The sequence below is a fragment of the Centroberyx gerrardi genome, chromosome 10 (assembly GCF_048128805.1).
Source record: "Centroberyx gerrardi isolate f3 chromosome 10, fCenGer3.hap1.cur.20231027, whole genome shotgun sequence".
In the NCBI taxonomy this organism is placed as follows: Eukaryota; Metazoa; Chordata; class Actinopteri; order Beryciformes; family Berycidae; genus Centroberyx; species Centroberyx gerrardi.
Genome location: NC_136006.1, coordinates 13,279,688 through 13,300,179, shown reverse-complemented (window position 1 = coordinate 13,300,179; position 20,492 = coordinate 13,279,688). Strand labels below are relative to the sequence as shown.

The window sequence follows — 20,492 nt, the reverse complement described above, 5'->3', positions numbered from 1 at the left end:
TGGTATAAACATTTTATTTGAGTTGCATTTTTTTCTTTTTTTGCAAAATTTGGATGTCTCATTTCGGAACAGAAGTATTATGTTTGTAGTTTCAGTAGAACTTAGTCTTTCTCTGTGTCTGATCTTTGCTTCTGTATATTGTAGACTGTATTGGCAGCATATATTGGTGTTTTCATGCATCTGTTTCACATGCGCTTCTGCAAATGATTTTCATGATGATAAATTACTCTCGCGCATAACACCACGGGGGTTTTATAACACGTATGTGTTGTTTGTAGAAAAGGTTAGTCACAGTTGTACTTTTTCTTTCGTTGTCTCTGTCTTGGAAGTTGTCCTGGAGTTGCCTAGGAGATAGTGACGCTGCCATTCAAACCGCGCAGCATGGCATGTTGGGATACCTTTCACCATCATGGCGGAACAGTTGGATGGCTAACGTTAACGGTTAGCATATTCAACAATTTTTCGGTTTCGTCTATTCAAGGACTGCTACTACAGAGCATACCTATACTGGGACTGCAGCCACAGAGCATAAACTGGGTAATTATGTGCTACAAAATTGACGGTCATGATGAATGAATTGCCTTGCTTTGTTGAAACGAGCACTGGCAAAATGTCTTAAATAGCTAACAGCATGCTAACTTAGCTAACGTTAACCTCGTAGCCAGCCAACGAGTTGGCTATCGACTGCCGCTGAGGCCGCGGCGTGCGGGCAGCATGTCTGGCTTTGTTAACGCAACTTGTAAATTATCCATCTTGTAGGCATTCAAACAGATTTACGTTTTGTGGAGTCCATGTAAAAATTCCCAATCCATTGTTGGTTCCGTTAACCTTAGCTAACGTTAGCTAATGTCAACTGCAACTGCACTATGAATGATTTTTTTGCCAGCTGTACGGCATCGCAGGCCGGACAGTGTTTATCTAACGTGTTAACGAACTAGCCATTGTAACTTAAAAGTTTTTGTTTCATTCATCCGTGCAGTCACATGACCCGCTTCTAACCGACTGTACCTGCGGATTGTGGTGTAAGAATATAAATTCATGTAAACTGAACAGAAATTATACTTAAAATTTTAAATGAGACGTAACTAGCCGTAGCAATGAGGACTAGCGTTAGCTAGGAGCGGTAACGCTAGGTACATGGCCTCGCGTTGTCGGTGCTTTAGTATTTTCCGCCAAGTAACTTAGTATATGGTTAATTATTTCCAGAAGAAAGGCTGCCGGTGATTTTGAGTAAACGGTGTGTGATAGCCTAGTGACTCCATTACAATTGTTTGTGGACAGCAGTGTTTCTCACAGGTCATCTGTGGTTGTAGCAGCTAACGTTAGGGCTTTACAACTCTAAAAGTCCATTGGTCGACTAACGACTACTTTTTCTGACCAACGAAGAGTTTTTTCTTAAAATGATTTTTTTGTTACCTTCATAAAGAGAGAATACATATGAGATGTCGCTATCAATTTAACATAGCTTCAAAGTGTTTGAGTATTGGTGGATTACTTATTGTGCTGTGAAATGAGAGGCTACTGCAGGGAAATATTTAGCACAGATTTATAAATTTAGTCTTTACAAGCATGTAAAATGACAAAACATCCAATTTAATTCATTTCAAACGTTGTTGTCCGATAACTGAAATTTGGTTTTGCAGGGCTAATGGTAAAATCACAGAATAAAAACACAGTGAAAACACCTAACATTAAATCACAATAAAAAACACAACTCACCACAACACCCATACAGACAAGCATCAATTTATAAGACTGGACAGGGAGTCAATTACTTGATATAGGGCAACAAAAGGTTGCTCACCAATGTAAAATTGAAAGTTTCTTCGCAGGCACAAGACATAATTTCATAATTTAAGCAATCTAATTGCAGTGGGGACAGATGAGATGAGAAAAAAACTTAAATTGTGTCCCTGGCTGTCTCTATTACTCTCTGTGTTTCTGCATTCAGGAATGCACTCTAAAGTTGCCCCAGGGGGCATCAGTTCAAACAGTTAGCAAGACCATTACTCAGAAAAAATAAACCACCAACAAGTCAGCTGATCATGTTGCCAAATTTAGTGTGAATGTAACCAGATGAGCTAACACGGCATGGAACAAATCGAAGTTAGTTTCCGCTGATGTATCAGTTGTGTACAATTCACTGCATCATGGTTAAGCACATCAGATATAACAGTCCGTTTTGTCCAGAACCTGGGGGGGAGCAAAATGATTGTAAATGCACAAAAGTTATCATGGGCAAAGTGATGTGATGAAATTAACCCAACCAAAGGTTATACAGATCACAGATCATAGGCTAGTTCTCTTGCAGCTCCCAGATTTCAGTGACTTGAAAGAGTGAATTGGCCCTAAATCCTGTTTGAGCTGTAAACATCATTATATGGTGTCTATATAGTGAGTAGCATTCATTTTGTACTTAATCTCAACATTTTTGAGTGAAGTCCTGCGACCACTTCTAGGGGCAAAAAAATGCTTTACTGCTCTTTATGGGCTGAAACTTTCAACCATGTTGCACATCTGGCTATACCCCAGTCAGTGAGTTCAAGGCAGGTATTTTGCCTTTGGCAGCGTCAAATTCTTTGCGATCAGAATTTGTTTACCGTCTCCAAGTAGAGATGGGTGACCGGCTATCATAGACACACACTCATTACCACTTCCCACCCCACTTTTTCACATCTTTCAAAATTGTGTACTGGGCGGAGACTGACTAATAACAGTGTGTTTACGCACTCTTTAAAAGCAAGGGGAAAAAAGAATCAGTTACTCACTCGCCCACTTAGTAATCTTGTCAGCTTTTGATCTTTGGCTGAGACATTGGGGTTGATTGGTGTTGAGAGACAAACTGTCTTTGCCTGCCAGGCAAACCATTGACTATTTGACCAAAGGAGTTAAGTCCTGGTGGTGGTAAACATTGTATACATAAATACATTAGTTTGGGAAATGTATTTGATGCGCCTTTGATGTTATGGTGAACCAAACATTGCTGCTGCATGTTAGCGGCTGTTTAATTAAAATGAGGGCATTTTCAATATAGCACCCTGTAAGAAACAAATACCCAGAATCCAGTTTGTGCTGTATTATTCTCCATTGCTTTAATTACATTATCTTTGTTTTCCTATCCAGAGTGTTTGAGTGAAGGGGCAGCACACCAGTGACAAGAAGAGGGGCTTTTAAGTGATCGGGCACACCTCTGGGACACTGGCATAATGGAATGTGCGGTGGACATTCCCTCAGGTGAGTGATGGATCATTGGGCCCTATGAAATCAGTTTCAATGTTTCCCAAATTCTGGTTTAGATTTTATATTAGATTTTTGTATTTTTTTATTGTATTTTATATAGTCCTATTTAATCACCCACGGATTCAGAGTTGCAGTATAAATTCTTATTGAAAATGTGGGTTCACAGGAAATATGTTTGAAAACCACTGTTGTGGAAGGGAGAATGAGACAGTGTTGTTATGGCCTGTCAGAACTGGAGGTACAATAAAGAGGTTTCCCCCAGGAAAGTAGATAATGGAGGTACTAAGTGCCTCAGAGGGAGGGGGAGAGAGCAGTAGTGCGAATAATAATCATAACCAAAGATCATTGCTAAGTCAAGCAAGGTTGTATAATTGGTATGATGTACAATTTCATATTTGCTAAAGCAGTAGAGCAGGGGTCTTCAACCTTTTTCAGCCCAAGGACCCCTTGGTCGATAGAGAAACAGAGCAGGGACCCCCTAGATTCAAAAAAATAAATAAATAAAATTGTGTTGCATTTTAAGCCTGGCCTATAATAACATATTTATAATCCCTTATTAACCTATTTATATACTCAGTTATTATGCTTACGGTTGCTAAAACGTTTATACATAATTATTATTGATGATGATGATTATTATAGATTGAGGCTTATACTTTTTTTTTTTTTTACAATGAAACATTTAGCTTAACTTTAGCTTCAGGATGACACATAGGCCTACCTCAGTGAGATGACTGACCCTGGTGAGTGGCACACAGCTTGTCTATTCTGGGGGAGATGGAGGTTGTCAGGCAGAGCATCATATCATCCTCAGGCTGCAGTCTTGAACGGTATTTACTCTTCAGGTAGGTGAGGGAGGAGAATCCACTTTCACAAAGATAAGTTGTTGCAAAAGGCAAAAGGCTCACCATTGCCTTTGCTGTCAGCTGGTGGAAGGCTTTCTGGCAATAGATCCCGAACTGGATGAGAGGCCTTGACTCATACACATTCTTGTGTGTACTGTCTGTGGATAGGTCGATCAGCTGATCTTCCTCAGAGGCTGTCAAGTTTGAGCCGTCCGATGCATTGTGTTTGAATGGAAACTGTATCCATGTCTTGTCCCTTCTCCAGGACTCAGCCTCAGAAAAGTATTTTTCAAATTGACTTTCGAGTGCCTCCAAGTGTCCAACAATTGCGCGTTTCATGTCAGGCGAGAGCACCGCAGAATCAGCCAACTCCTCCATTGACGGAAACATGGAAATGTTACCTCCCCTGATTCGCTCTCTCCATCTTTTTGTTTTCTTCAGAAAGCCTTCCATCTTGTCATACAGCTGAATGGCATGTGTATTGCGGCCCTGCATAGAACCTTTCAGTCTGTTCAACTTTGAGAAAACGTCTGCCAGATATGCCAGTTTAGTGACCCAGACATTGTCACTGAAATCCGCAGCCAGCTCCACGCGGTTTTGACCAACTAAAAACTGGCTAGCTGTGCGTAACTCGAACACGCGTGCCAATACTGATCCATGAGAAAGCCATCTGACCTCAGAATGGTAAAGGAGCACATTGTGTTCCTCTCCCGTAGCATCGCAGAGAGAAGCAAAGAGACGCGTTTGCAAGGCACTCTTCTTAATAAAATTGACAGCCTTCACAACAGTGTCCATAACGTCAGCAAATTCAGCACTCATTTCTTTGGCAGCGAGAGATTCTCTGTGTAACATGCAATGAGTCCACAGAACTTGTGGGGCGACTTTTTTGACAAGCGCAATCAGTCCACTTTTTTGACCAGTCATAGCTCACGCACCGTCAGTACAAATCGCAACACATTTTGCCCAGATTATGTCATTTTCTCTGAAAAAGTAATCAATCACTTTGAACATTTCAGAACTTGTTGTGCATTCAGGAAGCTTCTTACAAAACAAAAATTCCTCACACATTTTGTTTTGCTCAACAAAACGCACAAATGCCAAGAGCTGTGTGTCTTTGGACATGTCCACAGATTCATCCAACTGTAATGCAAACGCCTCCGCCAATTTTAGTTTCTTGATTAATTGCACCCTCACATCAGATGCCATTTCACCAATTCGCCGAGCAATCGTTGTGTCTGACAACGGGATAGTCTTCAGTTTATTTACATATTCATCATTCCCAAACATTGTCTTGCACATATCACTGGCCGCGGGCAATATCAAATCTTCTGCAATTGTATATGGTTTTTTACATTGAGCAATGCGAAGAGCGACTTGATATGAGGCTTTCAAAGCAAGCTCTCCAACTTTCGCTGATTTTCTCATCATTGTCTGTTGGCATTGGAGAGAGTTCAGACGAGCCTGGAAGTATTCCAGTGTTTTATCTTGCAAGTGGCCGTGATTCTTCTCCAAGTGTCGCAGCAGCTTTGATGGCTTCATGCTTTCGTTTGAGAGTGTCGCCAAACAAACAACACACACCGGCAATTCAATCCCTTCGGTTTCTTTGAAGGTAAATCCAAACTTTAGGTAGGTTTCTGAATATTTTCGGGACTTCTCTCTTTTGCGTTTACCCTCTGCCGCTGGGGCAGGTTCACCTGTGGTCTCGGACGAGGTGGAAGGAGTAACGGTAGGATCCCGAGCTCGAGGCCTAGTTACTGTTACAAAGCGATCCATTCTACTTCACATATTAACCTAGTAGTAGGCTAGTTATTAATTATTTTAGCACCGAACTGCGTTTTAGCCAACACTTAGCTTGCTAGCAAGCCAGCTAATTTTTTTCAATGGCGGTTGGTCACGTGTAGGCTCTGCATCACGCACCGTGGTTGCATGGGAATCATTCATTTTATAAATCGTTTTTGTCAAAAGTATCTTATTGCCTATTAATACTTGGAGTTTACTCAATATTATTATTTTTGTCTAAAATACATTTTTAAATTTTTCACATAAATTATTTTGACGAAAATTGGTGGACCCCCTGCAGTACCTCCGCGGACCCCTTAGGGGTCGCGGACCCCCGGTTGAAGACCACTGCAGTGGAGGCATCTAAAGCCACCGAAGATGGCTGCATGCTTGATGGGCACGGATGATTCAAATGCATTCTGGTAGTATCAAAACAGAAGGAAATCCCTGCTGAAATATACCAGAAACGTAGTCATTTAAAACACATACACACACACTGTTGCTGGCTATTTACACATCTCATTTCAATTAAGAAAAAATGCCAGTCCAGAGAGTGTACAGAGGCATTTAAATAAAATAGTACATACTTCTAGATTTTAAAGTTGCCAAGCTAACACTTCCTTATGGTGCTGTGTATTTATGTGGTGATTGAGATTATCCTGCCTTTAATTAGTGCAGGGAACAGGCTCTCTGACTGTGTACCCCACACAGTCTATAAACGATCCATGTTTCTCTAACTAAAATGATAGTGTGTTAAGCAAAATGGTCAACATTTATGTGAGGATTATTATAGTTACATAAGCCTGTCTTATAGGACAAACAATAAAGGCCATCAGATCAAATATTTTGTTCTTGAACAGTGTTTCTCAAGACAAGTACCAGTATTATTTAATATTCCTCCAGGGCAAAACTAAATCCGTCCAGTTTAAGTGTAGGACTTACAAAAGAACTGCTGCTCTGCTTTGCCAAACACTCATGTAAGCTATAACGCTGGTTTCCCTGTGCAGGTGAGGATGAGGCACTTGAGAGAGATGAAGTGAATGCCAAGGAAGGAAACGAGATGCCCCATAAGAAAAACAAGAAGCACAGAAAACACAAGAGCAAGAAGAAGAAGAGGAGGAGGAAGGGCGAGAAGGAGAGCAGTTCAGAGTCTGGTGCGGAGTCTGATTTAGAACCACCACCCCCACTGAGACCTGTCAGGACCACCAGAGCCAGGTGAGAAGAACTCATCCTGCAGTACACACACACACACACACCTAAGGGCCTGTGTCCACCAGCGACCTCTTGAGTGCTTGAAGCGCTGGGGCCGGCTCTTGGTCCCGCCCCTGCTTCATCCTCATTGGTTGGTAGAACTCTGACGTGACATTGATGAGCGGTGCGCTTCAGACAAAGTTGAAATTGTTTCAACTTGAGAACAGGTCCAGCGCTCATGGCACTAAAAAGAGGTGAGGTACCTGTTGGGTCGTAAGCGATGAAAGCGCAACTTTTCCATAGGAAATAATGAAAAAACAGCGCCATCGCTTTTTTCACAGGTCTTTGGTGGACACGGCCCTTTATTGATCAATATGAGTAAGTCGGGGCTGCTTTCTCTCAAAATCTGTCTTTTGAGATGCTCTGGGAAACCAGACGTTATCTCTTTCCAAAGGATGTATATGTTATTAGGAATAAAAACAACAAGGGTCACAACATAATTGGTTTGCCTTTTTAGTGGTTCTGTTTCACTGTCCCCATGCAGATGAGAGATGCATTTATATAGGGTATCAAACCACATTTATAAAACGGATAGTTCCGGTCCTTGATTATGATTGGCTGAGCTGCGTTCAAAGCCGTTTTAAAATATTCTATAAACACACACCTGTGACCGCATCACATCAGTATTACTGCGCCAAACAAATTGTCTGTGTCTGCGTCTGTGTGTTGCTTGGCAACCATTCTGCTAAATGTCGCTGAAGAACTACATTGCTTGGCGGAAGAATGATTATTTGTTATCAATAATTTATTGCATTTTTTGTTGCTGTGTGTTTATTTTATGAAACCTTGCCAGTTATATGTAGTAACCGTTTTATAAAAGCAATAAGCCCCGCGCGGCCGTGGTTCCGCGTCGTGCCTAACAACGCCCCTTAGCTGTTCTAAAATCACTGTAAACCACGGCCTCGCGGGGCTTATTGCTTTATTAAATACAGGTGTAAATGCACCCAAAGAAAGGTTGGAAACCAATCTCTGGAGGTTGTTTGGGAAAAGTCACACTCCAATCGCCCTCGAGTATGTTTTCACACTTGTTTAAATGTGGCTTGGCACCCTGTCTAAACAGAAATGTGATACACATGTGTTCTGTCAGCATTGGGGATTTTAATTTCCACATATAAATGGGGACATGGCTGCCCATATTGCGTTGTGAAAATATTTTTCCCCTGTGTTGTAGTGCCAGACTGGCGGCAGCCTCAGGGGCTGGAGACCAAGCTGGGCCTAAGGAGGAGGGTAAAAGGGATGGGATTACAGGTAGGAGGAGACTCACACACACAAACCACTTAGATTTCGTCTGCAAATGATGAATGAATTCCACTTTGGTATTTTAAAAATGTTTCCCCCTCCTCTCAGATCGTGTGGACGCAGAGGGAGATGCAAAATCCAAAAAACACAAAAGGCATGCTGCCAAGAAGAAGAAAAAGAAGAGGAAGAAAGATGAAAAGCAAGACAAGAAATCCCCATCTCGCTCTCCATCTGAAAGCAGCTCAGCCTCAGGCTCTGAGACTGAGGGGGAAGGGGGGAAAGGGGCAGGAGATGGCAAATATTCCCCAGCAGCAGCATCTGACCTGCAAGAACCAGTATCCAAACTGGTGCCCAAAAGCAAACGAGGCGAGGAGAAGGGGGTTCCCATCCTCACCCAGAAACCTGAATCGCTGTCTGTAAAGAGAGAGGAGACATCCGATATCGACGTCTCCCCATCTGGAGGGAAGGGCAGTAACAACAATGGGTCGGTGAAGGACATGAGGTCGCCCTCTGCTGGCCGGGAGGAGATGGCACAGGCAGCGGTGGTTAAGGTTAAGGCGGAGGGTAACCACGGAGACGGCGGGTTCAGCCATGCCCAGGAACTCCCTGACATCATCCCCAAACAGGAAGGTACTACCCCACGAGATGACCCTGGCCTGAAAGATCAGGCCAACACAGTTCAAAGGGCAAAGATCAAGGAGCGAGATCCATCCAGGTCCAGGTCTCGTTCCCCGCCGAGGGGCCTAGGCATCAAGAGGTCTGGGTCGAGTCAGAGCCGGTCGCCAACACCCAGTCCCACTAGGCGGCAGTCTGGTGGTCCGACAGCAACAGCAATCAAAGAACGGTCAAGAACCCATTCCAGATCAGCCTCAAAGGGAAAACGGTCTATATCACCCCTGAAGAGCAGGCGGCTGTCCCGCTCTCCGTCCCGCTCCCCGTCTCCCAAGTTCGGGAGGAAGTCCCTCTCCCAGTCGCCCAAGTCTCCCAAAAGACCTAGCCGTCAGTCCCGGTCCACCTCGCGCTCCCTCACCCCCAAGAAGAAGAAGTCCAAGTCTCCTAAGAGGCCCAAACATCAGTCTACATCTCCTAAACGCCGGAGGAGCTCCTTATCTGTTTCCCCCAAGCGACGCCGCAATTCTCCCTCTCCGAAGAGGAAGCTGTCCAGATCCCCTAAACGTGGTGGCCGCAGGTCCCCCTCCCTCTCTCGCTCTCCAAGGAGAAGTCGAAGGTCAGAGTCACGATCTCGTGGCGGCACCAGGCGCTCCAGGACCCGCTCGCCTAGACGCGGTGGTGCAGTTGCCAGACGTTCGCGGTCACGTTCTCCCAAAGTCCGTCGCTCTCGCTCTAGATCCAGACGCCCACTTCGCCGATCCTGGTCGCGTTCACCGGCGCGGCGTGGAGGAGGCAGGCGCTCCAGAAGTCGCTCTCTGTCTCGTCGCAGGAGGTCCCCACCCCCGAGGACCCGCCGCTCGCGTTCCCGTTCGATCCGCAGGGCCAGGCGGACTCGGTCACGTTCCATTGTAATCCTTAGGCGCAACCGCCGCTCCAGATCCAGGAGTCCACGCAAACGGACCAAATCCAGAACCCCTCCCTCCCGCCGGCGGTCCAAATCCAGATCTCCGGTTAGAAGGCGCTCTCGGTCCCCTGCCAGGAGAAATCGTTCACCACCAAGGTCCGGTAGACGCTCCAAGTCTCGCTCGTTGTCTCGCCGCTACCGGTCTAAGTCACACTCGCCACTGCCTGGCAGGAAGAGGTCCAAATCTCCCAGGAAGAGCGGAAAGAGGTCAAAGTCTAAATCAGCCTCCCCTGCCTTAAACAGATCTAGGTCTGGGTCCAGGTCTGGGTCAAGTGACAGGGGGTCTGACAGCGCCTCCCCAGCCGGCTCCACATCCTCCTCTCCTGTTAAAGAGCAGAAGCCCCCCTCCTCTCCCAAGGCAGAGCAGACCGCCAGTGTGAAGGCAGCAGGGGAGAGTGGAGCAGTTTCAGCTGCAGCAGCAGGTCAGACTTGCTCTTTCATTTTTTTCTTTTTAAACATTCTACAATTGATTTTGTTCATAAAGTTATTATTATGCCATTTCTACTTAATTACATAGTGTCAATCTGCACAGTGCCCTTTTGAACTCCTGATGCTGCAAGCATGTGACATGCACCAGTGCCTGTTGAGCCACCATTATGCTCCCTATTTATTCTTTTTAAGAAGCAGTGTATACTTCTATAACAAGTGCAGTAGTGAATACAGAATTTTTATCTAGTACAGAATCCCAAAGGTGGCCATTCCCGTGAGTACATCATCACTAATATTTCTTAATATTACTTATTAGTGAAATGGCCTAACATGTCTTGGCGTAGTGTCTTTCTCAAACCTTTTAGTGAAAGCAGCTCTGCCTCGAAGCTCAGAACACTATCTCTATTCTTCCAAACTGAGTATATTTCCATTTTCAAAATTATGCCTCAAAATTTTAGCACTAAAGGCTCCACATCCCATAGATAAATAGGCCACTTTCTCATCCTTTTTACTTGAATGTATATGCTTTTGTACACTGCCCTTGGGTATCTCAAAATTTATTATTTTACCACCATAGCCAAAAACAATGGAGTACAACTCCATCGAGAATGTATTGTGATCATTAAAGTTCAGTATGTACCTTACAGGCCCGTGGAAACCCCTGCCCTTAGCTGGCGCTCCCAGCCCCCAGCCTGCAGTGTCCGACCCAGCTGGGAGCTCCTCAGCTCAGCCGCAGGACCAGCCTGTGTCCCCTGCTCCCAACCACCACCAGAAGCAGAGGGAGGGTGCCGGCAGCCCAGCCAGCTCTTCTGATGAACAAGAGGTTACCAGGTCCAGGTCTGGTTCCCCTGAGCCTGGGACCGGCCCCGATGAGTCAGATGGTTCAGATGGCTCTGATGAGGAAGGGGATTCTTCCTCTCCTGTTAAAATGGCAACTAAAGGCCAGCGCAGCTCCTCTAAGTCACCCTCCCCAGGCCAACAGAAGAAGCAGCTCTCCAAGTCGCGTTCCCCTGCGACCCGCAGGAAGCTGTCACGCTCTACTTCCACTCCTCGACGATCCACATCTAAGTCGGCGTCCAGAAGGAAGCAATCCAGGTTTGTGGTGTATGTGTGTGTATGTGTACCAATGCTACCTCATGAATGCGTGTGTAATTCCGACAGATTTATGCAAATAGGTTTTTGTTCTATTTGTTACAATCTGGCTCCTAGATTTATGGTGGAGCTGTTTAGTCGGAAGTAAACTCAAACATAGTTCAGTCCCTTTGATCTTTCATAATCAAATATTTTTTTTAAGAAAATGGGTTGAATTGCTAAAAATCGGCTATGTCACAGAAAAATGGGGAAGTCACGCAATTATTATAAAAATTATCCAAGTGCCTGTTTCTACCTCTACATGTCACTGAGGGACAGTTAAGCTTTTATCCACTTGTCTCTGAGTCTGGCTAACAGCTTGAGTTCCCCATAGAATACTTTTCACCACCCATAGAGCAACCAAATCAAAATTAAGGAAATATCTGCAGGATAGAGAGTGCAATTTTGTAGCGGATATGTTTTTTCAAAGTTTTATGTAGTTTTCCTCTTTCTCGGCTGAGGTAGCAGTCAAAGTCGAATAATCTATAGGTTAAACAAATACTACATTTCCATGTTTGTGACTATATCCTATTAATTTTGTAATGTAGCTGTACTTTTGTTTTTGCACATTTGATTTACTCCTATTTGCTCTGTTTTTCCCATTTTAAAATCTACATCCCTATGGTAATTTTTCATGTCTCCTCACCATGATACATGGTATGCGGGACATTATGTTGTCATGGCGTCATCTGTCTGTGTGTAGAGACATTCTTGTGAATGGATATTAAAGTGTAGACATTTTATGAATTCTCCTGTCATTCTCCTTTCCTCAGGTCAAAGTCTCCAGTGAGGAAGAGAGAATCCGTCTCTCCATCAGAGAGGAAGAAGCGGCGGTCCAAATCCCGGAGTCCCACTCGCCGCCGGCGGTCCAGTCGCTCGCGCTCCAATACACGGCGAAGACGGTCACACTCCAAATCGCGAACCAGGGTCCGACGGTCTAAGTCCCGTTCTCCTGCTCGCAAGAGGCGATCCCGCTCACCCGCCGCCCGGGGGAGGAAGAGGTCCAAGTCCACAGACAGGAACAAGCGATCTAAGAGCCGCTCTACAGGCAGGAGGAAGAGGTCCAGGTCGGGAGACAGGAGCAAGCGATCCAGATCTCGTTCCCCAGACCGCAGGCGCAGGTCTAGGTCGAGGGGTCGAGGGAGGCGGCCAGTTTTCCGCAGTCGTTCGTTCGACAGACGAGACAGATGGAAGAGGGAACCCAGCCACTCTCCGGTTCTTATTCTCCGAAAGCAGCGCCGCTCAGGGTCCCGGACACGACGCAGCACCAGCAAGACACCGCCACGGCTCACCGAGCTGGGTAAAACATCTTTAGAGTAACTAATGCTACTGTAAATGGTACTGTTACTTATGTTAGATTGTTATGGCTTGTTTAATTTTCAGCCAGATACCCCCAGTGACTATCTAAGCTAATGGCAGGGTTATTGTTGACAGTAATTACATAACATCTTCATACACCTGCACGCCAGGTGTATTTAAGTATTGTGATTTGCATTTTTTTTTTAGTTTAGATTTTACATTCAATGTTGAATCCAATTTAGTTTAGTTGGCACATCTTGGCACAGACACATACACAGTTAACTTAAATTGGTCTTAAAACCATGTTTAGTGTTTGTTTTTTAACCAGTTTGTCCCCTTTTCTCCCCGTCTCACCTCTTTCTGCCTTATTCACTCTTCTCCCTTGTTCCTCTGGCCCCACCGCTCTTGCTTAATCTTGCTTTCTTTCCCTCTCAATCTACCCTCCCATCTCCAACTTGTTTGCTATTTGCTTCCTCTCCTACATTACCCCTCCCTTTGTCTCTCTTCCTCCCTCTTCCTTCCTTTCCTTTCCTCAGACAAGGACCAGTTACTGGAGATAGCCAAGGCCAATGCTGCTGCCATGTGCGCTAAGGCCGGGGTGCCCATCCCCGAGAGCCTTCGGCCCAAAGCCATCCTCCAGCTCCCTTTACCCACTCCGTCCCCTGCCCCCCTCTCCTTGCCCCTACCTTTACCCCTCCCAATGGGCATGGGGATGCCCAACATGCCTAATATGCCCAACATGCCCAATATGCCCAACATGGGGCCATTGGGGATACCCAATATTCCAGGAATGCCCAACATGTCAAATATCACCATGAGCGCCGCTATGGCAAGTATGACCGCAGCTACCATGACAGCTGCCCTGACCAACATGGGCGCCCTGGCCGCCATGCCCCCCCTGGCCCCACTCCCTACTATCACCAACAAGCCCCCTCCTTGCCTCGCTCCCCCGACCCCAACCCTTAACCTGGACCACATAGAGGAAGTGAAGAGGAAGGTCACTCAGCAGGCTAACATCCATACCATCAAGGAACTTACTGAGGTAAAAGGAAGCATCCGGGGAGATGGGATTGTGTTCATGCTTGTTTTTGTGTGAGAATGTTTGTATGTGCATGCGAGTGAGAAAGAAAAAGAATCTGAAAGAATGTTCAAGTGTGGGTGGGTGGGCGAGGGTGCATCACATCAATACACATATGTGAATACCTGTGTTAGTGCCAGCTTACTAATGTGTGTTTTTGTGTGTGCTTTTGTAGAAGTGTAAGATGATTGCAAACAGCAAGGAGGAGATGGCCATTGCCAAACCCCACGTCTCAGATGATGAGAGCTAGAACCTCCACGCCCTCACGGTAAAATCGCCAACCTTCATTGATCTGTCTAACCATTCAGCCATCCTTCCCATCCCTTTGTCTGCCTGTCTACTTACCTTTATATTGGTGCTGCATTCTTATCACTTCATTCAGTTGAGGATGTTGGGTTTCTTCAAATTCTAATCCTGAGAAACTTTTGGCATGCCAAGGTGCTAATTTCCAGCCTTGGTAAACTAATATTTGAGGATGTTCTACCAACTGAAATACATGTTTTATTCACATTTTTACATTGATTGAATTGATCTGAGCCCTATGCTTGCATGTGAAGGAAAATTGTCAATAATAGCGTGAAAATAAGTACTTAGTTTTCTCTGTAGTCCTTCCCCTTGGCCCAGTACTCCCCCTAGTATTTCTCCCTTATTTTATCTCTCCATTCCTCCATCCGTACATCTTTCAGTCCATCATTTCACTGATGATTGATTAACCACTGACCACACAAATACAATCAGTCTTTTCATTCTAGGGATGCACCGATGCCTGCTGCAAATTGGCTCATATTTTTTACGGCATACGTTCAACCACTTTCCTGATCCACAATTGAAACTTTGTTGTAATCGAGCAGTTGAAACAGTCATCGGCTGATCACTGATTACCTCTTTATAATGTTTATCGGCCACCAATTATGATTGGCCGATCGATTGGTGCATCCCTAATTCATTCTTTGATCGATTATTATTTCAGCTTTTATCCTTGTATCCAATTCTCATTTAAATGTTAATCTTTTTAAAGGGCTACAATGAGTTTTTGGAGTTTGGTCCATTGGTCACTTTACCCAGTTTGGTACCAAATTGGTACCAAAATCATCTTTGTGTCTTTAGTTCTGTCTGGTGCACATGCTAATGCTTTAGCATACAGCATGTTAGGTAATCGTAGGTTAATAGCATTATCCAAAGTGTGAAAATAAACCTTTTAGTATTCCAAAGTTGGTACTGTTTTTTTATTCTATGGCCTGTAGATTCATAACTTCTGAAAACAAAATCATCATTATCCATCTTGCTCACTTTCTGTGTAAATGGAGCAAGTTGCACTCAAAGTCTTCGGGAAGGGAGGTCTTCTGCCATTGAACGTGCATTGTTTTTCTGTAATTTTATGTCCATTTTACCAATCCCCTAAACAAGCGTGGCAGGTATAGACATGCACCATTAAAAATAACTAACCATCCCGCCCACAAGTTCTCATGTTTTCTCTTTTACAATAATGTTAGTCGACAACTATTACTGTATGCTAAAACGTTAGCATGCCCACCAGACAGATCCATCTTCTGGAGACACAGAGGTGATTTTGGTGACAATTGTCTCATCGGATATTGGGTAAGGTGACCAATGGGCCAAACACCCAAAAATGTGGAATACACCTTTAACCTTTAACCATCCACCCACCATTTGCTTTTTACTTGTGCAGTATTCTTGTGATTATTCCTTCCCTCAGTCCTATTTGATAAAAAGGGGGATGCCATCTGTCTTCACCCCATCTCAACTGATCCTCTGGTTATTACATACAGACAGTACAAAGTCAGATGTTACTGTATTTCATCCAAACCAATGGGACAGAAAGTGAGAACAAGATAGATGTGTGGTTTTTTCTGTCTTTTTCTGTATACAGCATCTCCCCCTACTGGACTGGAGGAAAAACAAAAACCTTTACTGGAGGACTTACCCTTCCCACAGTTCCCTGAGGCAGCCAGGTCACCTGACTGAGCCTCTTAAATCACCAAGAAGAAGAGCGCCCTAGTTGTCATGGTTACAATACAGGAGCACCGGCACCAGCCACTGCCCCACTTAGCTCTCCCTCTGTGTGTGTGTGTGAGAGAGAGAGTGAGAGAGAGACTGGGAGATTGTGACCTGTGATACCACTGAGGAAACTGGGCACACTGACTTGTGTGCACAGTAGCTCGACTGTATAATGAAATGTGAGTCTGTGCGAGTGTGTGTGTGTGTACATAGTGACTTTAAACACCAACCCCTCAGTATTGCTGCTCACACAAGCAGTCACTGTGGGTGAACGACTGAAGAGGAAACAAACCAAACAAACTAGTGGCGCAAGTGCTTTTGTAAAAGATTAGTTTCTCTAAATATGTTGTACTTTTATGCTTTCTTATGGATTGTGTTGAGTGGCGACTGCTTCCTCGCCCCCCTCTATTCCCATGGCTATCTCTAGCCCCTGGTTTTTCAAACAAATAATTCACAGGCTAACTTTTGGTGGATCCTCGCATGACAAGAAAAGTTATTTGTTTTCACAAGCCTGGATCTCCAGAGCAAAAGAATGACCGTACATTTTGGATCCTGGGATGGAACGGGGTAAGAGTTCCTGGTCTGACCGTTTTGAAGGAAGGAAATTACTGAATATATTGATTACAGGGAGAGGGGAAAGTTTGAATTTGGGTTAGGACAAAGATTTACATCTCCATTCACAAAACATAGCTGTAATTGAATTAGTACTGCCCTGGGTGTGGTTTTCCGTCTTAAATAGCACCAAGCTAATCTTTGTTTCTGTCCTGTTCTTAGTTTAGTTTTATTTGGATTTCTCCAAATTTGGTTCTTTAGTTCTCTTTAGTGATTCTCTTAGTTTGTCTTTCACCAAATGATTGCCTGCATGTAACTCTAAATGGATATTTCATCAGCTACACTTAAAAACACCTAATATGCAGATTGTTTTGTCTGCTTTTGCAGCAAACGATAATTTCATAGGTAATTGCTGGAATCGTCATTTTCTTAACAATTTAGAACTTGAAGGCAATTCTCTGCCAATGCTGAAAAATTCTCCAACTTGCAAAGCTGCAGCGTCCGTAAAGGTTTATGTTTATTGTTTGTCATCCGGGTTTGACTTTATGAGAAAATAGCATGCGAATGTGATTCTGTTTAGCGGCCGATTTGGAAGTGCCGGGTGTCGGACCGTGCCACCAGCACATGAACACAGCATAGTGGTTATGGCCAAAAACACAATTACATTTGTCTAATGGCGGAAATTCACCAGATCCGGATCGCTACCAAAATCTGATCAAGTGATCCATGAGACACCAAATTTCAGCTAAATCATTTGTATTTTTATTTTTTAGATATTTTGTTAATTACTACATGTAGACCCGGTTCTGATTCGAGTGAATACACAGTATAAACAGTCAACCTGCATATTTTTAAACATATTTTAGAGACATGTTTGCCATTCTATTATGTTGCTTAAATTGTTAAAACTTAATTTCCCATGTTGACTTGTTTTTGAGAGGCACACATAACAGAGCATCGTTTCTGTTGTGATTGCCTCAGAGCGCAAATTAACAAGATTACTTGTGGCAGTTACAGAGTTGAGTGTATAAAGTTGAGTACGTCTCCAGCTGTGACGAGTGTCTACAAGTTTTGTTCACAATATGCAATGTGACGCATGTATTGTGTATTGGACAATCAAGATGCTTTGTGGGAAACCAGCCCTTGTCTGTTAATAGGATTAATGGTCAAGTCACATGGCCACCCAGATTTAGCCATAACTCGAGGATAACTAGTCTCAGGTTCGCATTCGTCTTTCAAGACACTTTAATGATTCGGTTCGGTTTTGTTTGCTTTTGTAGTGTGAAAGAACTATAACCACGTTGTAAAATTTATGCACCTTGCTGTATTTGAATCTACATTCAGTTCCCTAAAGCATTACAGTACCAGTTTAATTTTGGTCCCATAAAACATGGAGATTAACTTGGCACTAAAGGTGACACATGGGCAACTTTTTAAGAGAGTGGAGATGGGCAGTAATGCCTTTAACCTAGGTGGCAAATGGGAGAGAATTGTTACGGATAACAGGATGCGTAATAAGGAACAAAAGTATAATGAATAGCCCTTTTCATAATCGCTGACAAAATTCCTATACACTTTACCTCTAAATGTTGCTAGCCTGGCCCACATTAGGTCTTTTGTGTGAACTGTGTCTGGGTAATCAGGATTCTAGTTTCACCGGAAGGATTTTTCCCCCCCATTGGACTACTGTAGAACAAAGATGACCTTGGTGCTTTTGGGAAACCTGGCAGGGATGAAATATTTCAGGTTTTTTAAGGATTTTTGGACTCAGAACTCCCCTTCATTTCCAGCGGAGATTCTGATTTTCCTGGTTCCCATCTCACAATATTCCCTGCCTTTCTGTGTTGTCCTCCCATCCCTGCCGGGCCCAGGGCTGTATAACTGTGGAAGATAATCTGTGAAGGTTTTGTCAAATTCTGTACCTATAGTGATTCTGTACCTATAGTGATTAACTGTTGAATCGAATCCCTGAGGTAATCTTTAGCTATTTTAATGACAGAAAAAAAGAAAATGCATTTTAGGATTCATTTTTTGGTCAATTGACATGGCTTGCTTTGTACATAAATGTGTTGATGATTATTAAAAACCTTCAAAATGATGTATCATTTAAGTGTTTCCTTAATTGTGTGGTGTGTTCACTTAAGTAGTACTTACTATAACTATATACTGTGGATTTATGTCATAAAGACTTATGCCAGCCTAAAATGGGGGTAAACTTCAATTTAGGTTGGTTTACCCTTCATGACATCCCTGATTATGATACACTACTAGTGTTAGGTGTGTGTGTATCCTGTTTGTTTTTCTAACCTATTCCTATCTCTGTATGCATTACACATTATCTCAGAACTGTTGTTGCAGTCATTTCTGTCCGTTAGCCTTCAATTGAGTGATATGAAGAATCTTCTGAGGTTGGCTGATAAAGGTATGAGATTAACAGGTTACATATAATGGCATTACAGTGACTTTATTACAAAAATAAAATGTAAATATAGTCACTAAAAATGAAACAGATTTTACTAAAATATATGGTAAGACATTCAAAACACTAATCAAATGAAAATGTGCAAACTGAAACTCATTTAATTCTCCACAGAATGAATTAAGAACTAAATTAGACAACATTTTGTTGGATTAATCTAATAGATTAAGGTAATTACATTTTCAAACAGGTAATCAATAATCTGTATTGAATTTCATTTTAATAGTGTTCTTTCAAAACTCAACCCCAATTGAAAGAATGAACAAAGTATCTCATGTTGATGTGTTATTCCAACAACAGATGCTCTCTGGTTCCACCTAGTGGAGTTCATAAACACACATTGCCCTACTCCTTCCTTCTTAACATTTTGTGTTTTGATTGCTAAAGCAGCTTTGTAGACCGGCTGCTGTCATAACATACTAGAGGATGCAAATAGTGAAAAAAGCTGAATAGCTTGCAGCTTTCTTGCAGCTTATTTAACTTGGTCCTTTTGGAGAAGAAAATGCCATTTTCTTAAAGCGCTTTGGAGCCTGTTGTGTTTTTTGGTACAATGTTTGAAGCTTCATTCATCATATTGACATGGTGTCAGTGTTTTAGGACCTGGCTTGGTATACTGTTTCAAATCATATGTTACAAGGTGATGGTGTGTATCAAGCGCTATAGCATCAAGCACACACTAACATCCCTTCTTTTGGAAACTGTCCCAGATGGCTTGAGAGGTCACATCTGCCCCTACACATAGCCTACACATAAAATAGGATTTGGGTAAAGATGAATTGGTTTGGAGCCGGTCCAAAGGATATCGATTGTTTTTTTCTCCTATGGCTGTTTTCATATTTGGCACACTGTGCAGAACATGTGTCAGTGTGCTTATCTGATGTACACAGTGTCCGTATTTTACATCAGGTAAAGCAGAGTTGACATTCCTAGTACTTGGCTGACTCGTCTTACTAGCCACCTGCTCCAAACTATCGCCATGACACAGACTCCTTTTCAGAATCAAAATCAGAATCACTTTAAATTCACCAAGAACAAGGGAAACACAAGGAATTTGACCTTGTGTAGGCTACTGATACATTATAAGACAATAGGTACCAGTCAAAAAATAACAGGACTTCACATACAGTGCTGACAAGATATAGTGTATGGCAATAGACTAAATATATACACTACTAGTATGCATTATATGTATTATTACAAGTATGCGTATATGCTTAAAGCCTTTTACACCTGGTATTAAAATCATGGTGTAGATGACAATATATCTCGACTGTCTAAACAATTCAAAGTGAATCAAAGCATAAATACACTTAGAAATGATTGAAAAACACATTTCCTATACCAGGTATGGGAAAACCAGATTCTCTCCTGTTTTGATACCTGTGATTCTTGTGTTTAAATGTGGCATGGTGTCCTGTCTAGACACAATTTAGAATCATGCAGCTTATTTCTGCATTAGGATTTTACTGCCAGGTGTAAGTGGGGTCAGAGAATGAATGTTAAGTGAATTGACATTGGCCTAGTTGTCCACTGCTCAGCAGTCAACAGCAGCTTTAGGATCTATAATGAAAGCGT

The 20,492-nt window shown here is 43.2% G+C and overlaps 1 protein-coding gene across 1 annotated transcript; it reads left to right on the top strand.

The window, feature by feature from the left end:
• The first annotated feature begins 399 nt into the window (after nucleotides 1–399).
• On the top strand, nucleotides 400–18,536 carry sona (SON DNA and RNA binding protein a). The gene is made up of 10 exons (XM_071904534.2): nucleotides 400–537; nucleotides 3,124–3,234; nucleotides 6,872–7,079; nucleotides 8,287–8,363; nucleotides 8,463–10,352; nucleotides 11,007–11,454; nucleotides 12,264–12,790; nucleotides 13,326–13,831; nucleotides 14,043–14,135; nucleotides 15,759–18,536. Exons 2-9 carry the CDS (start codon nucleotides 3,207–3,209, stop codon nucleotides 14,115–14,117), a joined length of 3,759 nt encoding a protein of 1,252 aa, XP_071760635.1. The 5' UTR covers nucleotides 400–537; nucleotides 3,124–3,206; the 3' UTR covers nucleotides 14,118–14,135; nucleotides 15,759–18,536.
• Nucleotides 18,537–20,492: the final 1,956 nt, after the last annotated feature.